Here is a 17,168-nt window from a genome sequence, read left to right on the forward strand (position 1 = left end):
TAAGTATCATTCCCTGTATCAGGTTAAGAACACAGGGAACTGAGGAAAGACACCTGAAAGATGTTGAAAAAGTAGAAGGGGTAATGTGGGTGTTTATTTCTCAGGAAAGAGGCAAGTATGAGCTCTTTTCTCTTAATCTACTCAAAATACACACACACACACACAAGGAGACAGGGGGCTTCATGAATGCAGGTATTCTCAGCTGAAAGAAAACCCATTACAACAATTAGAAATAATAGCAAAGAGAATCAAGAATCTAAGATGGCAAGAAGGGACTTAAAGACAGTCAAATCAGATTATCTTACAACCGAGGAAGCTGAGAATTAGCGAAGTGAATTACATAGAGTGTTCATGGTCACAGCCCATTTAATGGCTCAGGAGTAGGACTCAGGTCTTCAGCTGTATGGGTGCGTGCTCAGTCACTTCAGTTGTGTCCAACTCTTTGTGACCCCATGGACTGAAGCCCACCAGGTTCCTCTGTCCATGGCATTTTCAGAGAAGAATATTAGAGTGGCTTGCCATTTCTTCCTATAGGGGATCTTCCCAACCCAGGGATCAAACCTGAGTCTCCTGGGTTTCCTGCATTGCAGATGGATTCTTTACCCACTAAACCACTTGGGAAGCCCCCAGGTCTTCAGCTAGTTTGGGTGCTTCCCTTTACTCCATTCCACCTCAAAGTGACCTAATTGATACCTGACTTTAGGAGACCTCCCCTGTGTCCATGAAGGTATCTAGTACTCACAAAGGAGGACATCAAAATGCAGCCCAACCGTGTCTGGCCCCAACTTCACATACCTGCTTGCTTCCAAAGGTGCACAAAGCTGTCTGGTGATTGTTTTTTCTGAAGCACCTGCCAGGAGCCCATCTGAGTTCTTGTCACCTCTGCCATTACACATCTGTATGTACCTTCATCCTCTGGGCCCACAGAGAAGATCTTGAGAGAGAAAGACTTGGGGCTTAACTTTGAAACCTGGAGTTGTCCTTGACTTGCTCTTTCTTGGTAATCTTTCTTCAGATCCAGAACTCCGCCAGCATCAATGTGGGCCATTTCAGCATCATTGAAGAACCAAGTGCCCTGAAGGTGTAGGTCTTGGCCACCGCCCGTGACCAGGCAAACCAGTTCTAAGGATTTTCCTTCAGGAACTGTGCTCTCAGCTTTAATGTTGACTTGAAAATCTCTCACTAGGAAACAAAAGCAAGGCAGATGTTTAGAGAGGCCACTGCACCTATCCCTTTAATACCAGAGAGAGATGCTATCTCCTATCAGGATAGTACAGGGATTGAATTTAATGTGAGAGATCAGATAGGCCAAAAAAATGCCTAGAATCAAAAATGCCCTTGACTATTTTTTAAATCATCTAGAAAAAACAACACATGTGATTTTCTGAATGCAATACTATTAAGTAAGATGAATGCATGGATGTGTAAAGTACATAGTAATGTATCTTTTAAAATAAAATATTTTATACTATGTTGCACTGATGTAAATTGTGATTTCTTGCTCTCATTTTTGACTGAGAATATCCAGTGGAATTTTCCTAAGTTAAAAGCATATGTGATGTATGGAAAACCCACAGCTAACATCACACTCAACAGTGGAAAACTGAAAGCTTTTTGTCTAATATCAAGAATAAGGCAAGGATGATCACTCTCACCACTTCTATTCAACACGGTATTGGAAGTCCTAGCCTGAGCAATTAGACAGAAAGAGAAATGAAAAGCATCTACACTGGAAAAAAGAAGAAAGACTCACTGTTGGCAGATAACATGTTCTTACATTTGGGAACCAAAAGAAAAAAGAAAAAAAACTCACCAAACTCCACCAAGAAGCTGTTAAAACTACTAAAGAATTTCAATAAAGTTGCAGCATACAAAATCAACGCACGAAGAAAATCAGTTGCATCTCTATTCATTAACAGTAAACTATCAAAAAAATTAAGAAAACAATCCCATTTACAATAGTATCAAAAAGAAGAAAATACTTAAGGATATATTTAACCAAGGAGGTGAAAGAGAGGTACAATGAAAACTGTAGAACACTGATGAAAGAAACTGAAGATGAAACAAATAAATGGAAAGATATCCCATGTTCATGGGTTGGAAAAATTAATATTATTAAAATGCTCATATCACCCAAAGCAATCTACAGATTCATTGCAATCGCTATCAAAATTCTAATAGCATTTTGAAATAGATAAAAACAATTCTGAAATTCATATGGAACCACAAAAGACCCTGACTGGCCAAGGAATTTTGAGCAAGAGCTGTAGGTATCACATTACCTGTTTTCAAAATGCATTACAAAGCTACAGTAATCAAAACTATGATACTGGCATAAAGACATATAAACCAATGAAACAGGATAGAGAATCCAGAACTAAATTCATGAATCTTTGTCAATTAACCTTCAATAAGGGTGCCAAGAACACACAACAGGGAAAAGATAGTCTCTTCGATAAAAGGTGTTGAACCAACTGGATATCCATATGCAGAAGAATAAAGTTGGACCCCTATCTCACAGCATATTAAAAAAAAATAAACTCAAAATGAATTGAAGATTTAAACCTAAGACCTGAAATTGAAAAACTACTAGAAGAAAATAAAAGGGGGGCTTCCTTGGTGGTCCAGTGGTTAAGGCTCTGTGCTTCTATGGCAGGGGTCATGGGTTCAACCCCTGGTCAGGGAACTAAGATCCCATATGTCATGCAGCATGGCCAAAGAAAAAAAGAAAAGAAAATAGAAAGAAAACCTTCCTGACATTAGTTTGGGCCATGATTTTCTGGATATGACCCCACAAGCACAGGCAACAAAAGCAAAAATAGACAAGTAGAATAGCATCAAACCAAAAAGATTCTGTACACAAAGGAAACAATCAGCAGAGTGAAGAGACAATCTACAAATATTTTCTCCCAAAAATATTTGCAAACCATGTGTTCGAAAAGGGGTTCCTATTCAAAATGTATAAGAAACTCATACAAATTAACAGCAAAAAATTCCAAATAAGTTGACATAAAAATGAAAAAGGATCTGACTAGATATTCTCAAAAGAAGACCTACAAATGGCTAAAAATATAGAAAGAAAGATGCTTATCACTACTACCAGGGAAATGCAAATTGAAGCCACAAGATATCACGTCACACCTGTTAGAATGGCTGTCATCAAGAGACAAAAGACAGCAAGTGTTGGTGAGGATGGAGAAGAAAAAAGAACCTTTGTATACTGTTAGTAGGAATGTAAATTGGTATGATCATTATAGAAAACGGTATGGAGGTTCCTCAAAAACTAAAAGTAGAACTACCACATAACCCAGCAATCCCCACAGGGTACAGATCCAAAGGAAATGACACGGTGTCTCAAAGAGATATCTGCACTATGTTCATTACTCATAATATCCAAGATACGGAATCAGCACAAGTGACTCTCAAAGGATAAATGGATGAAGAAAATGTGTATATACACAATGGACTATTATTAAGCCATGAGTAAAAAGGAAATCTTATTGTTTTCAAAAACATGGATCAACCTGGAGGACATTTTGCTACGTGAAATAAGCCAGACACAGAAAGACAAATACTTTGTTGAACACAAAAAAATGTTGAACACGTGGAAGCAGAGAGTAGACTGGTGGTTGCCAGGGTTCGTGGGAGTGGGGTAAATGGGGAGACGTTGGTCAGAGGGTATAAAGTTTCAGTTATGCAGGATGAATAAGTTCTGGAGATCTAATGATTACAGTTAGTAATACTGTGTGGTGTTACCTGAAATTTGCTGAGAAAGTAGATCTTAAGTGTTACCACATACACGATACAACCATGTGAGGCGATGGATATGCTAATGAACTTGATCATAGTCATTTCACAATACATAGAGATATCAGAACACAGCACTGTACACCTTAAACATATACAATTTTTTATTGATTTAAATAAATGAACTTTAAAAATGAAGACTTTTACGTTAAAAATTTTTTTTTCAAAGAAAGGGGGAAAAAGCATATATGATGATGTGTCTCCACAGGACTCCCCGTGTATAATTTGGACATATAACGCCATCAGGACAATTTTTTATGGAACGGAATAATGCTCCTCTTTAAGAAAAAAAAAGAAAGAAAACTTCAATCAACCACCCCTGGATCACTGCTGTTAGCATGAAAGTTTATGGTTTTAGATCTCCTCCTAGAGGACCAAAGCTCATGTGGAGAGACCAGGAATTACAATGGAGGCTTCCTGCTTGCTCTGGTTAAAATGCCAATGGATCACGAAGAGTGACATTGCAAGGTAAAGCAGTCAGGCGGAGGGAGCACTGACAAGGCTTCACATTGGAAACTGGGGCTATTCTGAGGCCCAGGTGGCTGTGGTGAGAGGGCCTTGGAGAGACACACCTGTCTTCAAACACCAGCTCCACTTCTCACTAGCTGAGCAAGCTTAGGCAGACCATTAGCTGGGGCTCTGGGTTGTATTTCGAAAACTGGAATTTGACGACTTGCTCCGAGGCTGGTTATTAGGACTATGTTAGATAATGCAGCTGAAGTGCTTACACTACTACTACTACTACTAAGTCACTTCAGTCGTGTCCGACTCTGTGCGATCCCATAGACGGCAGCCCACCAGGCTCCACCGTCCCTAGGATTCTCCAGGCAAGAATACTGGAGTGGGTTGCCATTTCCTTCTCCAGTGCATGAAAGGGAAAAGTGAAAGTGAAGTCGCTCAGCCGTGTCCGACTCTTAGCGACCCCATGGACTGTATAGCCTACCAGGCTCCTCCGTCCATGGGATTTTCCAGGCAAGAGTACTGGAGTGGGGTGCCATTGCCTTCTCCGGAAGTGCTTACACAGAGCTTGGCAAAAATGGCAACAAAACTATTTCCATGTATGGTTTGTGGAATCTACCTAACAGTCAACAGATTTTATCCCATATAAAACCTCCCGTGGACATAGCCTGCGGACAGAGCCCAAAATGAATATCTTTCTTATTTATGCTTCAAAAATGACAAAAGCAAAATTTACCCAAACTTTCTAAATGATTTTGTTTTATATTCAACCAAAGATTTTAAAATAAAAATCAGGAGGTCCCTGGTGCTCCTGTGGTTAAGACCCCATGCTTTCACTGCCGAGGGCATTGATTCAGTCCCTTGTTAGGAAGCTAAGATCCCGCAAGACACGTGGCACAGCCAAAAAAAGGAAAAAACAAACAAACAAATAGAAAGATAGCCCCCAAATACCCACCACTAGCATATTAATGAATTTCCTGAGAAGATAATTACCTGCCGGCTGGATCCTGAGAGTTGTTTGATCCGTCTGCTTTTTCGTGATGGAAGTCCAGGTTTCATCAGGATCCTGAATCCATTCAGTTGCCTCACAGAACAGCTGACCTTGATCTGAGGGCTGGAGCTTCCCCATGGATAGCCTGAATGTAGCAACCCCAAGCTTGTCGAGTCGCACATCACCAGCTGCAAACCTCTCTGTAAACAAGGGCCCAGGGAGCAACGTAAAATCTTTGGAGAGGGAAATAATCTTGCTGGCTTGGCTTCCTTCTCCATCCTTCATCAGGTACCAGGTGATGGAGAGGTGGGTATGTTGAGCTGTGGCTTTGGACACCTCACAGGTAAGTTCCAACGACTCACCTTCCTCCTTATTTAGAGTCTGGGGAGCCATGGCCGCTGAGAGGGTATCTGGAATGACTGGACACAGAGGAATGATGGTAATTGACTTAGTATCAATTAGAGGCTTAGTTAGACTAGCCTCTCTAGATGAAGGTGGTGGCCTGACCCACCATCTGTAAAGTACATTCTTTGAGTTGGCTTCCCTATGCCAACTATCCCTATCCCGTATGCTTTACCTATTACCAACAGGAACATTGGCATCTATGTACATACAGTCTATGGAACCTGGCAAAGCTCTTGGTTCATTGTTACGCTTTTAGCATAGTCTGTAACCCATTTAGCTACTCAGACACAGAGGTTTTAAGTGGGAAAAGCACTAGGAGCTAGAAGACCTATATTCTGATCCTATATTTGTCCCTATTTGACTCCATGAACTGGAACAAGTCACTTCACTTGTTTGGGCCTTCACCCGCTCCTTTACAAAATGAAATTCTGAAATAATCTGTTATAATTTATCTTTCAGAGCCAAAATGCAACCCTTACCAAAGTTTTGATAACCATCCTATACCCTAACATACTCTTCCTCCTCAAAGGAGATGACACAGCCTAAGTTTATGTGAAAGCAACATTTAGATTCAACAATGAATGTTTATTGAGCCTCTACTCAGTGCTAACCACTATGCTAGGGAGTGAAGTCAATGTTCTCTTACAGTGCTTGGGGTAAGATCAGAGAGGGTCATATAAGAAGCCAATTACCGCATAAACTGGGTGACTGCTAATAACAGTGGTGTGAATAGAACGTTAAGAAGGAACAAAGATGGGAATATTGCCTGCAACAGTCAGAATGGGTTTCACAGGAGAGGAAATGTTTAAACTGGGTTTGAAAGTATATGTAGGAGTTTGCTAGGCTGAAAAGGAAGTGATAAGATATTCTAGGCAAAGGGACAAAACGGTAATTTCAAATATGACCCTTGCCACATAGGAAAATACACTAGAGAATGGTAGTTTGAGAATAACTATCTCCATGTTAATGACTTACTTCCTATGATATTAATTATATATAAATGTATTATATCAATACCAGCTCTTCTATCAGGTTAATATTCTGCTTCCAAGAAGAGACATGAGAACTCTCAAAGCTTTGTCTGATGCTGTGTTATTATCAACCTATGGATAGCTGTGGGCAAGGCCTAGGAATACCACATCATATCTAACTCTTCATGACAAAGTTGATTGAGATAATGAATTGAGAGTTTTAGAGAATATGAGATATCTATATGTGACAAACTCCAAAATATCCAGAGGGGTACATGGGCTCTTTTGCTAAAACAAACAGCACAATATAAAGCCATGTCACAGTGCAAAGCATTGTGATGATGGAGACTCTGGTTTGTTAGGGGCTGGCTAGCAAAGAAGGGCACACAGCTTACCAATAAGATTAGTCTTCGCATGGTAAGTCCCATAGTATTTTTCATCAGTGTTGGGTGTGTAACACTCATACTCGCCAGTATCCTTCATCTGGAGCTTGGAAATGTGCAAAAAGACTGAGTTACCCTGGACCCTCTCCACGTAGATTTCCCTACTTTTCACCCGCGTTTCATACACTGCATAAGAGAAGGTGTCATCCATGGTGCTAATGATCTGGATTTCTTGGGCTGGGGCTTTCGGCAGGTAAACAGACCATTGGAAATGCTGCTCAGAAGGTCCTTGGTGCCCAGTTACATTACAGCCGATGCTGATGGGGTAACCTTCAGCTCTGAATAGCGGTCCTTTCTGAACTGTTACTTCTCGCTGGCCAATGCTGAGCTTAGCTTGCAAGTAGGAGGAAGAAAAGGGAATAAAAATAGATTAGTGCTCCAGTTCCCATTGTGCCACATTATGTAGCTTCCTGTATTACAATTCTAGAAAATGAGATCACAGGTTATTAGCTATAATCAACTCAAATGTTCAATACCTTCTTCAGGCTGAGGAGCAGTGGAATGGCTTGATGAGTTAATTGTTCTTTTATAATTCTAACTTCTAGAGTAATCTCTTAAAAAAGAATAGCTTCATCAGTGTAAGATGACCACTTCTATAAAATGCACCTACTTACCTAAGTGTACCTGAAGTAAATATGATGTATGATAATTCACCTTTTATATTATTTTATGGAACAATTCTCAGTATACTTCCTCAAGCCTCCAATTCTTAGGTACCTGTCATCGAGCTGTCCTAACAGAAATGATTGCTAGAGAGTCTGAGTCCATGTCACCGCCCCTGGTGCTATGCCTTTTCCTGCTGGTTGGTTGGAACTATTTGTAGCTCCTGGCCAGGTCTGGTGCAAGATTAGCTAAACTTAGCATCTGAAGAAGCAGCAGTACTCCCTTTCTATACCATAGAGGGTTTTTCATTTTGTAATTTTTTAAAGAGCCACTACAGCTTTATTGAAAAGCTTCATAGAAGATGACTGTCAAGTCCAACAGGATCCGGGATCAGACTTAGTTTAGTTGCTCTCTTATTTAAACCTTTCAGTTGGGATCACAGTGGAATGCTTTATGTTAGGACAAATCTCAAGTATTAAGTTTAAAGGAGAAAATATTATTTAGTGATAATATTTCCTTTGACATACACATTTTCAAAATCAAGACTTTTTAGAAATTAAAGTGTATGTGTTTATTTCTTACGTTAATATTAAAGGCTGGTTTATTTTGTGTTACAGAAAGAACAATGAACAACTGATAGGGATGCCACAAAAGTGAGTTAGGTCTTTCACTCAGGGCCTAGGGCCCAGGGGAAAAACATCAGAAGAGTCCAACAGAGAGCAATTACTGGTATTACGGAATTAAAAGGGTAGAGTTCATAAGCAGGAATGGAAGAAGCAGAGCATCTGCTGAATTTTGTGAATCCACAAGGACAAAGAGTAAGGGAGGCCAGATTGGAAAAAAAAAGTGAGAGAAAGGAAAAATGACATTACAGGGACCATGGTAAGGTCAAGTATAGAAATTTTAGAATGAAAACAATTCTGATAGGAGGGGACCTGCAAAAACAGGAAGAAAGTGTAATTGGTCACTTGATGTAGTCAACTAAAAATTGCATACAGATACAATCAATGCAAAACTGGAAAACAAACATCCAATCAATCAACCAACTGTATACATTTCCAACAGTCATTTAAAATATACTAATTTATTCATAAATCCCAGTTAAATGTGCTATATGTACATTAGGCTTTTTTTGTAATAAGCACTTAGGAATAGAAGTTAGCAAATATGAGAAAAAATTTCGTTACTTTAATTTTTTTCAAAACAAGACTTTTTATTGAAGTATCGTTGATTTACAATGTTGTGTTAGTTTTCAGTGTACATCAAAGTGATTCAGTTATACATACTTACATATCTATTCTTTTTCAAATTCTTTTCCATTACAGATTATTACAGGATATTGAGTATAGTTCCCTATGCCATACAGCAGTAAAATTTTAAAATATTATTTACCAAAAAATTATTCTACAGAGGCAATTTAAAACTTTGTCAGCAATGCTAGCCAGTCTTAGACATACTTCTTAAAGAAATGTGAGCACTGAACCAGGCTACACATGAAAAAGTATCACAGCAGCATTGTTCATTGCAGCCCCCAAACCAGAGACAAACCTATATGTCCATCAACAGTAGAACAGGCAGGCTGTGGTACATTCATAAAATGGAATCTTATACAGAAATAAAAGTGAGTGAATTGCAGCTGGTTGCAGAAATGTGGATCACTGTGTTTAAGGAAAGATGCTGAACACTTAAAATCTTTTTGACTATATACAAAATGAATATAAAATTTAAAGAAAGGCAAAAAACCCCACACTGTATTGTTTAGTGATGCAAACATAAGAAGTTAAGCCTTTTTTAAAAAAAAAAAAAGCTAAGAAGTAGTTACCATGGAAGACAGGGAAGTGATTGTGTGTGTATCTGGTGGGGCATACAGCAAGGTAGATGGGTGATTCTAGGGTCCTACCAATGTTCTATTTCTTTTCTTGCATGGTGATTACATGGTTTTTACTTTTTCCTATTTGTTAAATTTCATAGCTGTGTTTTATTAACTTTCCTTTTTAATGAATTAATTTTTGGCTGTGTTGGTCTCGTTGCTACAAGCAGGCTTTCTCCACTTGCAGTGAGGAGGGGCTAATCGTTAATTGCGGTGTATGAGCTTCTCATTGTGGAGGCTTCTCTTGTTGTCCAGCAGGGGCTCTAGAGCATGGGTTCAGTCGTTGTGGCACATGGGCTTAGTTGCTCTTGCAGCATGTGGAATCTTCCCCAAGAGATTGAACCCATGTCCCCTGCCTTGGAGGGTGGATTCTTAACTACTGGACTACCAGGGAAGTCCCTTTTCTTGTGTGTTATATTTGCACAGTAAAAATGTTTTTAAAAATATGATTTCTGAGGTAACACTAATATGTTTATGTCAGGGGATGTTTCCACAATATTATTTTTTATGCCTAGGCAGCATTTACTTCACATTTTTTATGACTTTTCAGAGAGATGGGTACATTCAAAACATGTTATTGTGAAAAGTAGTACTTTATTTTCTTCTGCTTTAGTTGCTAATCCAATTAATATTTATTTAACCACTTATAGTATTTCTGATGCTTCAAGGACTAAGATATGAAGATGAGTTTAGGATAGTCTCTGACTTCTCACTTTTACAATTTAGTCAAGTAGGGTGGTTGTCATCTCTCCTGGAAAGATATATGGTAAAAGTTCTTTGAGGAATTTGAAGGAAGGAGAGATTACATTTTAGGAGAGGAAAATAGGTAAGGTGTATGGAAGAGATACTATTAAAAATGGACCTTGGAGAAGGTTATGACAATTTAAGTGGAGAGAAATGGTATTTTTCAGTGAAGCAGACTTCATGAAAAGACTGTATAAGTAGTAATCAAAAGAATTGTTCAGGAAATAGGGAGTAATCAGTTGGATTCAGGGGTGGGTTACACAAAGATTAATAGAAAGAGGTAAGATAGGGCAGGAATTTTGACTCCAAAGCATGAAGAGCTTGACTGTCATGTTTAAAAGTTTGGGCTTGATTGATAGGCAATGGGGAACCCACTGAAAGTGTTTGAAAGTTCTTAGTAAAATTAACCTGATGGTGTGTAGGATGATAGAGTTAGAAGTAGATATCAGATAATTACAGTAGCTCAGGAGATAAGTGATGAAGACAGTAGAAACGGAAAGAAAGGGGCTATAATTTGAGAGCCACTGTGGAGATAAATCTATAGAGTTTTTCAGTGTCTTAGATGCTTGGAGGTTAAAGGGGTGGATGGAAGACAAGAGGAAATCAAAGATGACACCAGGTTTTGTAAGGGTGACTGGGAGTAACAGTACTGTTACTCTTCAGGAATAAGGCTATCAGGAAGAGGGACTGTTGTGTGTTCAAGGGTGAAGGAGAAGATAAAGAATTTAATTTTGTAAACACTAAATTAGAGTGCTATGGGATAAACAAGAAGGAAATCCAGCAAATATTTAGAAATATTATTTAAGTATATGTCAATATCTGTATCTCTTTCTATACTTTAAAATCTACTCAACTCTTTGAAAATATTTGTCATCTAGTTATCTTGAGAACTCTGTGATATTCCCATATTTAGCAATGTCAAAGTTGTAAATGGTGGAGCCAGACTTGAACTTGGACTTACAAATGTCAAATTCCTGACTGTCTCCATTGCTTCCTCACTGCTTCCTGTAAACGCTTGTTTGTAACTAGGGAGAGTTCTGGGCTGTAGATACTGATTAAGTCATTTACACGTTAAGTAGTGGAAAATGTTAGGGGATATAAAGAGAGAGCTAAAGAGAGATTCTTAGAGGATCTCTCTATTTAGGAAATAAGATGAGAAATGCACGCTACAGAAAGAAGAATCAGGGAGGTGGGAGGGTAGCCAGGACACTGCAGCTTGAAAACCAAAGGAACAAAATGTTCCAAGAAGAAAGAGCTTGTCAGCACTGCTGAATGCTGCTGAGAGGGTAAGGATTCGAAAGGCAGAGAAGTGTCGTTTTAGTTTGATGATGAGGATGTCAGTGGTGATCTTTGTAAAAGAGATTTCAATAGAGCAGAAGCAGAGCATTTCAAGGGTAAGAAGCAACTGCAAGAAGCTTAAACTAAACTACTTCAGGAAGTTTCATGGAGAAGGGAAAGAGAAGAATAGGGTGGTAGTTAGAAAGAACAGCTCAATGGGGCAGAGCAGTGAGGGCAGATGGACATGGGTGCCTCTGCATGTTTATGGGCAGAGGAGCTGCAGAGGGGAGAGATGGATGAAGCCAGAGAGATGATGATGAATGCAGTAAGGTCTTAGTGGAAGCATGAGGTCAAGAACTTGATTGGGAGGGTACCACTTTCTCAGAAAAGTGAAAGAGACAATGTGAAGGATTAACAGGTATTATGTAGGTACAAAGGAATGACGGACAGAGGCCAGTTCAAATGATCATGCATGGGGAACCATACACTTGAAGCATCTTATTATAAATCTATTTTCTGTGGGATGTTGGACATATCTCTCCTCCCAAAGAGGAAAATACCTTAGAGGACTGGCCTGTTGCTTTCTCTTTTAATGGACAGAGGGTTAGGCACCTCTGGACGGCAGATTCTTGCTGACGGATGCACACACAGCTTAACAATGTCATACTGCATCAGAGTCACACTTTTGATACATGAAGAATTTCCTGATGGTATTGGCTTTTTTCAAAAACATCACTGGCATTGCCAAATTTTCTATTTCAGTGTTATTTGAATTGAAGTTATTTGATTGAACTATATAAAATGGTCAACCCCTGACCATTTTTGATATAAAAAACAGCAACTTCAAATACTTCCACCTTATTCAAAACCTAGCTGGAGAACATCAAACACACCAAACAACTTCTTTTTTCTTTACCCATATAAAATCTCTGCATGCTTGGAGGCTGAAAGCACTTTTATCCATAATCTAGTGGACTTTTTTTTTTATGAATACAGTCTTAGTAGGACAAACAGTATGCCCTCCCCAGGACCCTCCCAAGTTAATGACTTTTATTTGTAGAGCAGCTAGTTAGGGTGAGGGGTGACAGACCAAGAGGACAAAGCTAAGTCCAAGAACTCATTTATCCATGACTTTAACCTCATCTGGCCCCATATTCTAACAGGATTCATCAGCCTTTACATATCTTTTTGAACTTTTTATTTCACATTGGGCTGGAGGAAGCACAAGCTGGAATCAAGATTGCCGGGAGAAATATCAATAACCTCAGATATGCAGATGACACCACCCTTATGGCAGAAAGTGAAGAAGAACTAAAGAGCCTCTTGATGAAAGTGAAAGAGGAGAGTGAAAAAGTTGGCTTAAAGCTCAACATTCAGAAAAATAAGATCATGGCATCTGGTCCCATCACTTCATGGGAAATAGATGGGCAAACAGTGGAAACAGTGGCTGACTTTATTTTTCTGGTCTCCAAAATCACTGTAGATGGTGACTGCAGCAATGAAATTAAAAGACGCTTACTCTTTGGAAGGAAAGTTATGACCAACCTAGATAGCATATTAAAAAGCAGAGACATTTCTTTGCCAACAAAGGTCCGACTAGTCAAGGCTATGGTTTTTCCAGTGGTCATGTATGGATGTGAGATTTGGACTGTAAAGAAAGATGAGTGCCAAAGAATTGATGCTTTTGAACTGTGGTGTTGGAGAAGACTCTCAAGAGTCCCTTGGACTGCAAGGAGATCCAACCAGTCCTTCCTAAAGGAGATCAGTCCTGGGTGTTCATTGGAAGGACTGATGTTGAAGCTGAAAGCAATACTTTGGCCACCTCATGGAAAGAGTTGACTCATTGGAAAAGACCCTAATGCTGGGAAGGACTGGGGGCAGGAGGAGAAGGGGACGACAGAGGATGAGATGGTTGGATGGCATCATCGACTCGATGGACATGGGTTTGGGTAGACTCCGGGAATTGGTGATGGACAGGGAGGACTGGCGTGCTGTGGTTCATGGGGTCGCAAAGAGTTGGACACGACTGAGCGACTGAACTGAACTGAACTGACAATCAGTTAAACAATGTTGTGATAGTTTCAGGTGAATAGTGAAGGGACTCAGCCATATATATACATTTACATATTTATTTTTAAAATTAATTAGGACAAAGTAAACATTTGCTAAACAATGCAAGTGCTCAACTGATCATCCATCATTTAGTTTATTTCCTTAATTTCTCGCTCTGTATTTGTAATGACAAATAGCAGGCTTGCAACATCTTTTTCACGTTACTTTCTGATTTATGTGTTTTTCACATAAAAACAGTGGCTCTGTACAAAATTAGTATTTATGGAATCTAAATTTGGAAGAAATAAATATATAACCCAGTTTAGGTAATGGTTTAAATGAACTAGGAAAAGCCTGGCAGCTTCCCCTTTTTGAACCTTGGTTACTTTCCTTTTCCCAGGCCTTTCAGACTACTCACCCCCCCATCCCCCCCCACCAAAAAAAAAAGACACAGAATTTGCAACCGTCCGACTTGTTGCACAATGTAAGCCCAGTTTCCCCATACACAAGCCAAATACACAGTTCAGAGACACAAGGCACAGACACTTGAGAATCACACTCAGATACCTGAATAGGACAAGTAGGAACATGCCAGGCAACAGTCCCCAAAGGACCCCACCAGTCCTCCTAGTCATCAGTGCCTGCCAAGCCAGTCTGGTGGGCATGAATTAACCAGCAACTGGTCCCAATAACTTCCCCTGCAGGATATCTATCACCCCCATCAGGCCCCATATCTGATCTTCACCTCTCACTACTCAATGTCCTTTGAGACATGAGCCCGGTTTAATTCAAGCCAAGGGTTCATTAAGCACCCCTTTGAGCTGAATGCTGCACCCTTTTTGTCTATCAGCCACAGCCTTGGTTACTCTGATTCTAAGCTCTTTTCGTTCCCCTATTGTCTGGATCCCTCCACTAATTCCATGTAGTGACTCTAAAGCAGAAGTTTTAAACCTGAGTCCACATGGGGGATTAAAGCGTTCATAAACTTGTGTGGAAAAACACCCTACATTTTTATTTTCACTAACCTTAATGGAAATTCAGTATTTTCTTCAGCTATGAAGGTAGACAACAAACCATAGATATTTTCACATCACATCGATTGCAGAGTCTTGAAATATTGTTCACACTCATTACTACATTGAAATTTGGTGGTTAATAGACCACCTGTAGATCTTATCATATAATGAATAAATAAAGAAGAAAATAAATGACTACATCATGATTTATTTTAAAATATTTTGATAACTGCATTTCAATATGATTGTTTTTCCCTATAATCTTATATGTTTTAATTTATGTATTTAAACATTATTCTGAGATGAGGGTGAAGATGAGCTTCACCAGATGCTAAACGAATCCACAGCACTAAAAAGTACCTGCTCCCTGCTCTGTCTGTTCTGAAACTATTTCATGCCCTTCCCAGTTTATCTGTTCTCCACCCACCCACCCCCAAATTTCTACTTCCTCCACCCTGTTCAACCATGTACAAATGCCCCTAGGTTCTCTGAGGCCCATCCATATGCCCCTCAGCACAGCCCCGTGACTCTTCCTGCCCCCTTCTCAGTTTCACAGTAGTCAACGCCCACTTCAGCTCACAGGTGAAGTCAGAACCTTCTTTTAAGTTAGCCTAAAACTATTACATGCTCTCATAAGCCTTTCTCCAGCCACATCCCTGAGGTACATTAATCTAGACAAGCTCTCATCAGGCATCCCCTGTCAGTCTGGAGTTAAGCCTCAGCCTATCTCCAGGAATGGGTTAGCCCAAGAAAATAAGGTGAAGCAAAACTAGATGAAGCAAAAATAAGGTGAAGCCAGCAAAACTGGCAGATCTAGCAACACACACAAATATAAAAACCTATGGGATCAGGTTCATGGGACTCAACCAAGCATTGCACCACCTAGAACTCAAGGTTGTCTAGGTAGCCAAGAACATTATCAAAGTCAAAACTGATTGCCAGCACCAGAGATGTGTGCCATTGTTTTCCCTATAGAGACCAAACTGTCCTATTTTATCACTCAACAGTCTCTGTTTGACTAGTTCCTGTGACAACAGTAACATACAGAATTATGACACTTACTCAGAAAGAGAAAAAATGATGCCACATATGGGAAGCGTGCCATTTGGACCAGTGTAGACCTTTCCTGGAGGTGTCACTGAAGTTGCTCAGACGCCGAGTGACAAATGCTGCGCTCTCACTACAAAGATAAAGAGGAAGCAATCGTGCGGTTTCCAGCCCACTGAGAAGCAGAGATGGCCTGCACAGGGCAGTACAGTTTGCTTTATATGGCTCTTTGATAATCATTCAAATTTGGTGTGAAAAGTTATCTTCATGGGCAGATAACCATCTACAGATACAAATAAGAAAAGATGGCCTCCTTCTGGCTAAATATGTATCATTAGGTAATAATGAGGGAATTTAAGTAGACAGAATAAATAAAACAATCAAGAAGAAATTTTCTCTTCTTAGCCCTTACCTTGCCTCCCATCCTGGGAGAGGAAAGGTTTGAGAAAAGAGAGAAGCACATCTGGAAGACAGGAGCCTGGGGAACATGAGGTGACGGTGATGCTGGCATGCTCTAGAATCAGGCTGCCTGGGTGTGCACACAGACTCTGTTTTTAATAGATGATCTTAGAAAAGTTAATTAACATTTTCCAACTCTCATCTACAAAATAGAGATACTAACTGTGTACATCCCATAAGATTGCTGTGAGAATTGAATGAATTAATTCACTGAAAGTGCCCAGAACAACATCTAGTACATAGGAAGTGCTCGATGGATATCAAGGAACATTTAAGGGAAACTGCAGCTGCTCAGTGTGGACCTGGCCACTAAGGATGGCCCTGAATCCAGGCCAAATTAATCCTAGTACCCAAAGACAAGACTGTACAAGGGACAAGCTCAGTAAGGACGTTAGTTCTCCAGACCAAGCCTCTATTTAGATACGTCAGGAACGGTCTGGTCTGCTTCAGGCCACAGTTATAGCAGACCCCTGCTCCATCCATCCACCGATCCATCCAACGATTCTTTTTTTTTAAATCTTCTGGGTGCTGTGGTAGGTGCTGCACATACTGGGTTGGACAAAATGTTTCTTTTTGACTAACTCAATACAAAGTCTTTGTTCTCAGGAAACTTACTCAGATAACCATAAGGTAATTTTGCCAGCACAACACTCAATGGGGCACCTCAAAGGAGTCCGGGAAGTGAGTGGGTGGGAGGGAGGGTCAGGATCGGCTGGGTCACATGAGGCAACCAGGGAGGAAGGGGGCGCCGAGGTGCGGTTGGGGAGACAGTCTAGCATGGATTGTGATGCATCAGCTGTGCCCTCTTGTTGGAGTAAAGTTAGAGGCCGGTGTGAAGGGAGAGGGTCTGTGGAGGTGGGCTGGGACAGACCTGAGCTGGTCATGCACGCAAGGCCTAAGAAATTGGTCTTAACCTTATAGAAAAGGGAAGCTATTAAGAGGTTGTTTGTTGGTTTGTTTTTTAAGTAGGAAAATGGCCTGGCCATGTTTTTCTTTTAGGCTGAGTACCAAGATGAGGAAGGG

At 40.1% G+C, this 17,168-nt stretch overlaps 1 protein-coding gene across 6 annotated transcripts in view; it reads right to left on the minus strand.

Annotated features, from left to right (window-relative positions):
- Positions 1-15,823, minus strand: part of CD101 (CD101 molecule) — a 39,722-nt gene extending 23,899 nt beyond the window's left edge. The window contains exons 1-4 of one of the 6 annotated variants that reach the window (XM_081492995.1): positions 15,702-15,823; positions 7,029-7,409; positions 5,260-5,676; positions 796-1,182 (exon numbers count right to left, since the gene is read on the minus strand). In XM_081492995.1, coding sequence (XP_081349121.1) covers positions 796-1,182; positions 5,260-5,676; positions 7,029-7,409; positions 15,702-15,744 — 1,228 coding nt within the window. In that variant the 5' untranslated portion in view covers positions 15,745-15,823. Of the gene's footprint in view, positions 1-795; positions 1,183-5,259; positions 5,677-6,141; positions 6,190-6,308; positions 6,924-7,028; positions 7,410-15,701 lie in introns of those variants that run through there. The other 5 variants (XM_081492997.1, XM_081492996.1, XM_081493001.1 and 2 more) reach the window with 5 other exon arrangements.
- Positions 15,824-17,168: the final 1,345 nt, after the last annotated feature.

The sequence above is a fragment of the Giraffa tippelskirchi genome, chromosome 5 (genome assembly GCF_054371585.1).
Source record: "Giraffa tippelskirchi isolate mGirTip1 chromosome 5, T2T-mGirTip1v1.2.pri, whole genome shotgun sequence".
Taxonomy (NCBI): Eukaryota; Metazoa; Chordata; class Mammalia; order Artiodactyla; family Giraffidae; genus Giraffa; species Giraffa tippelskirchi.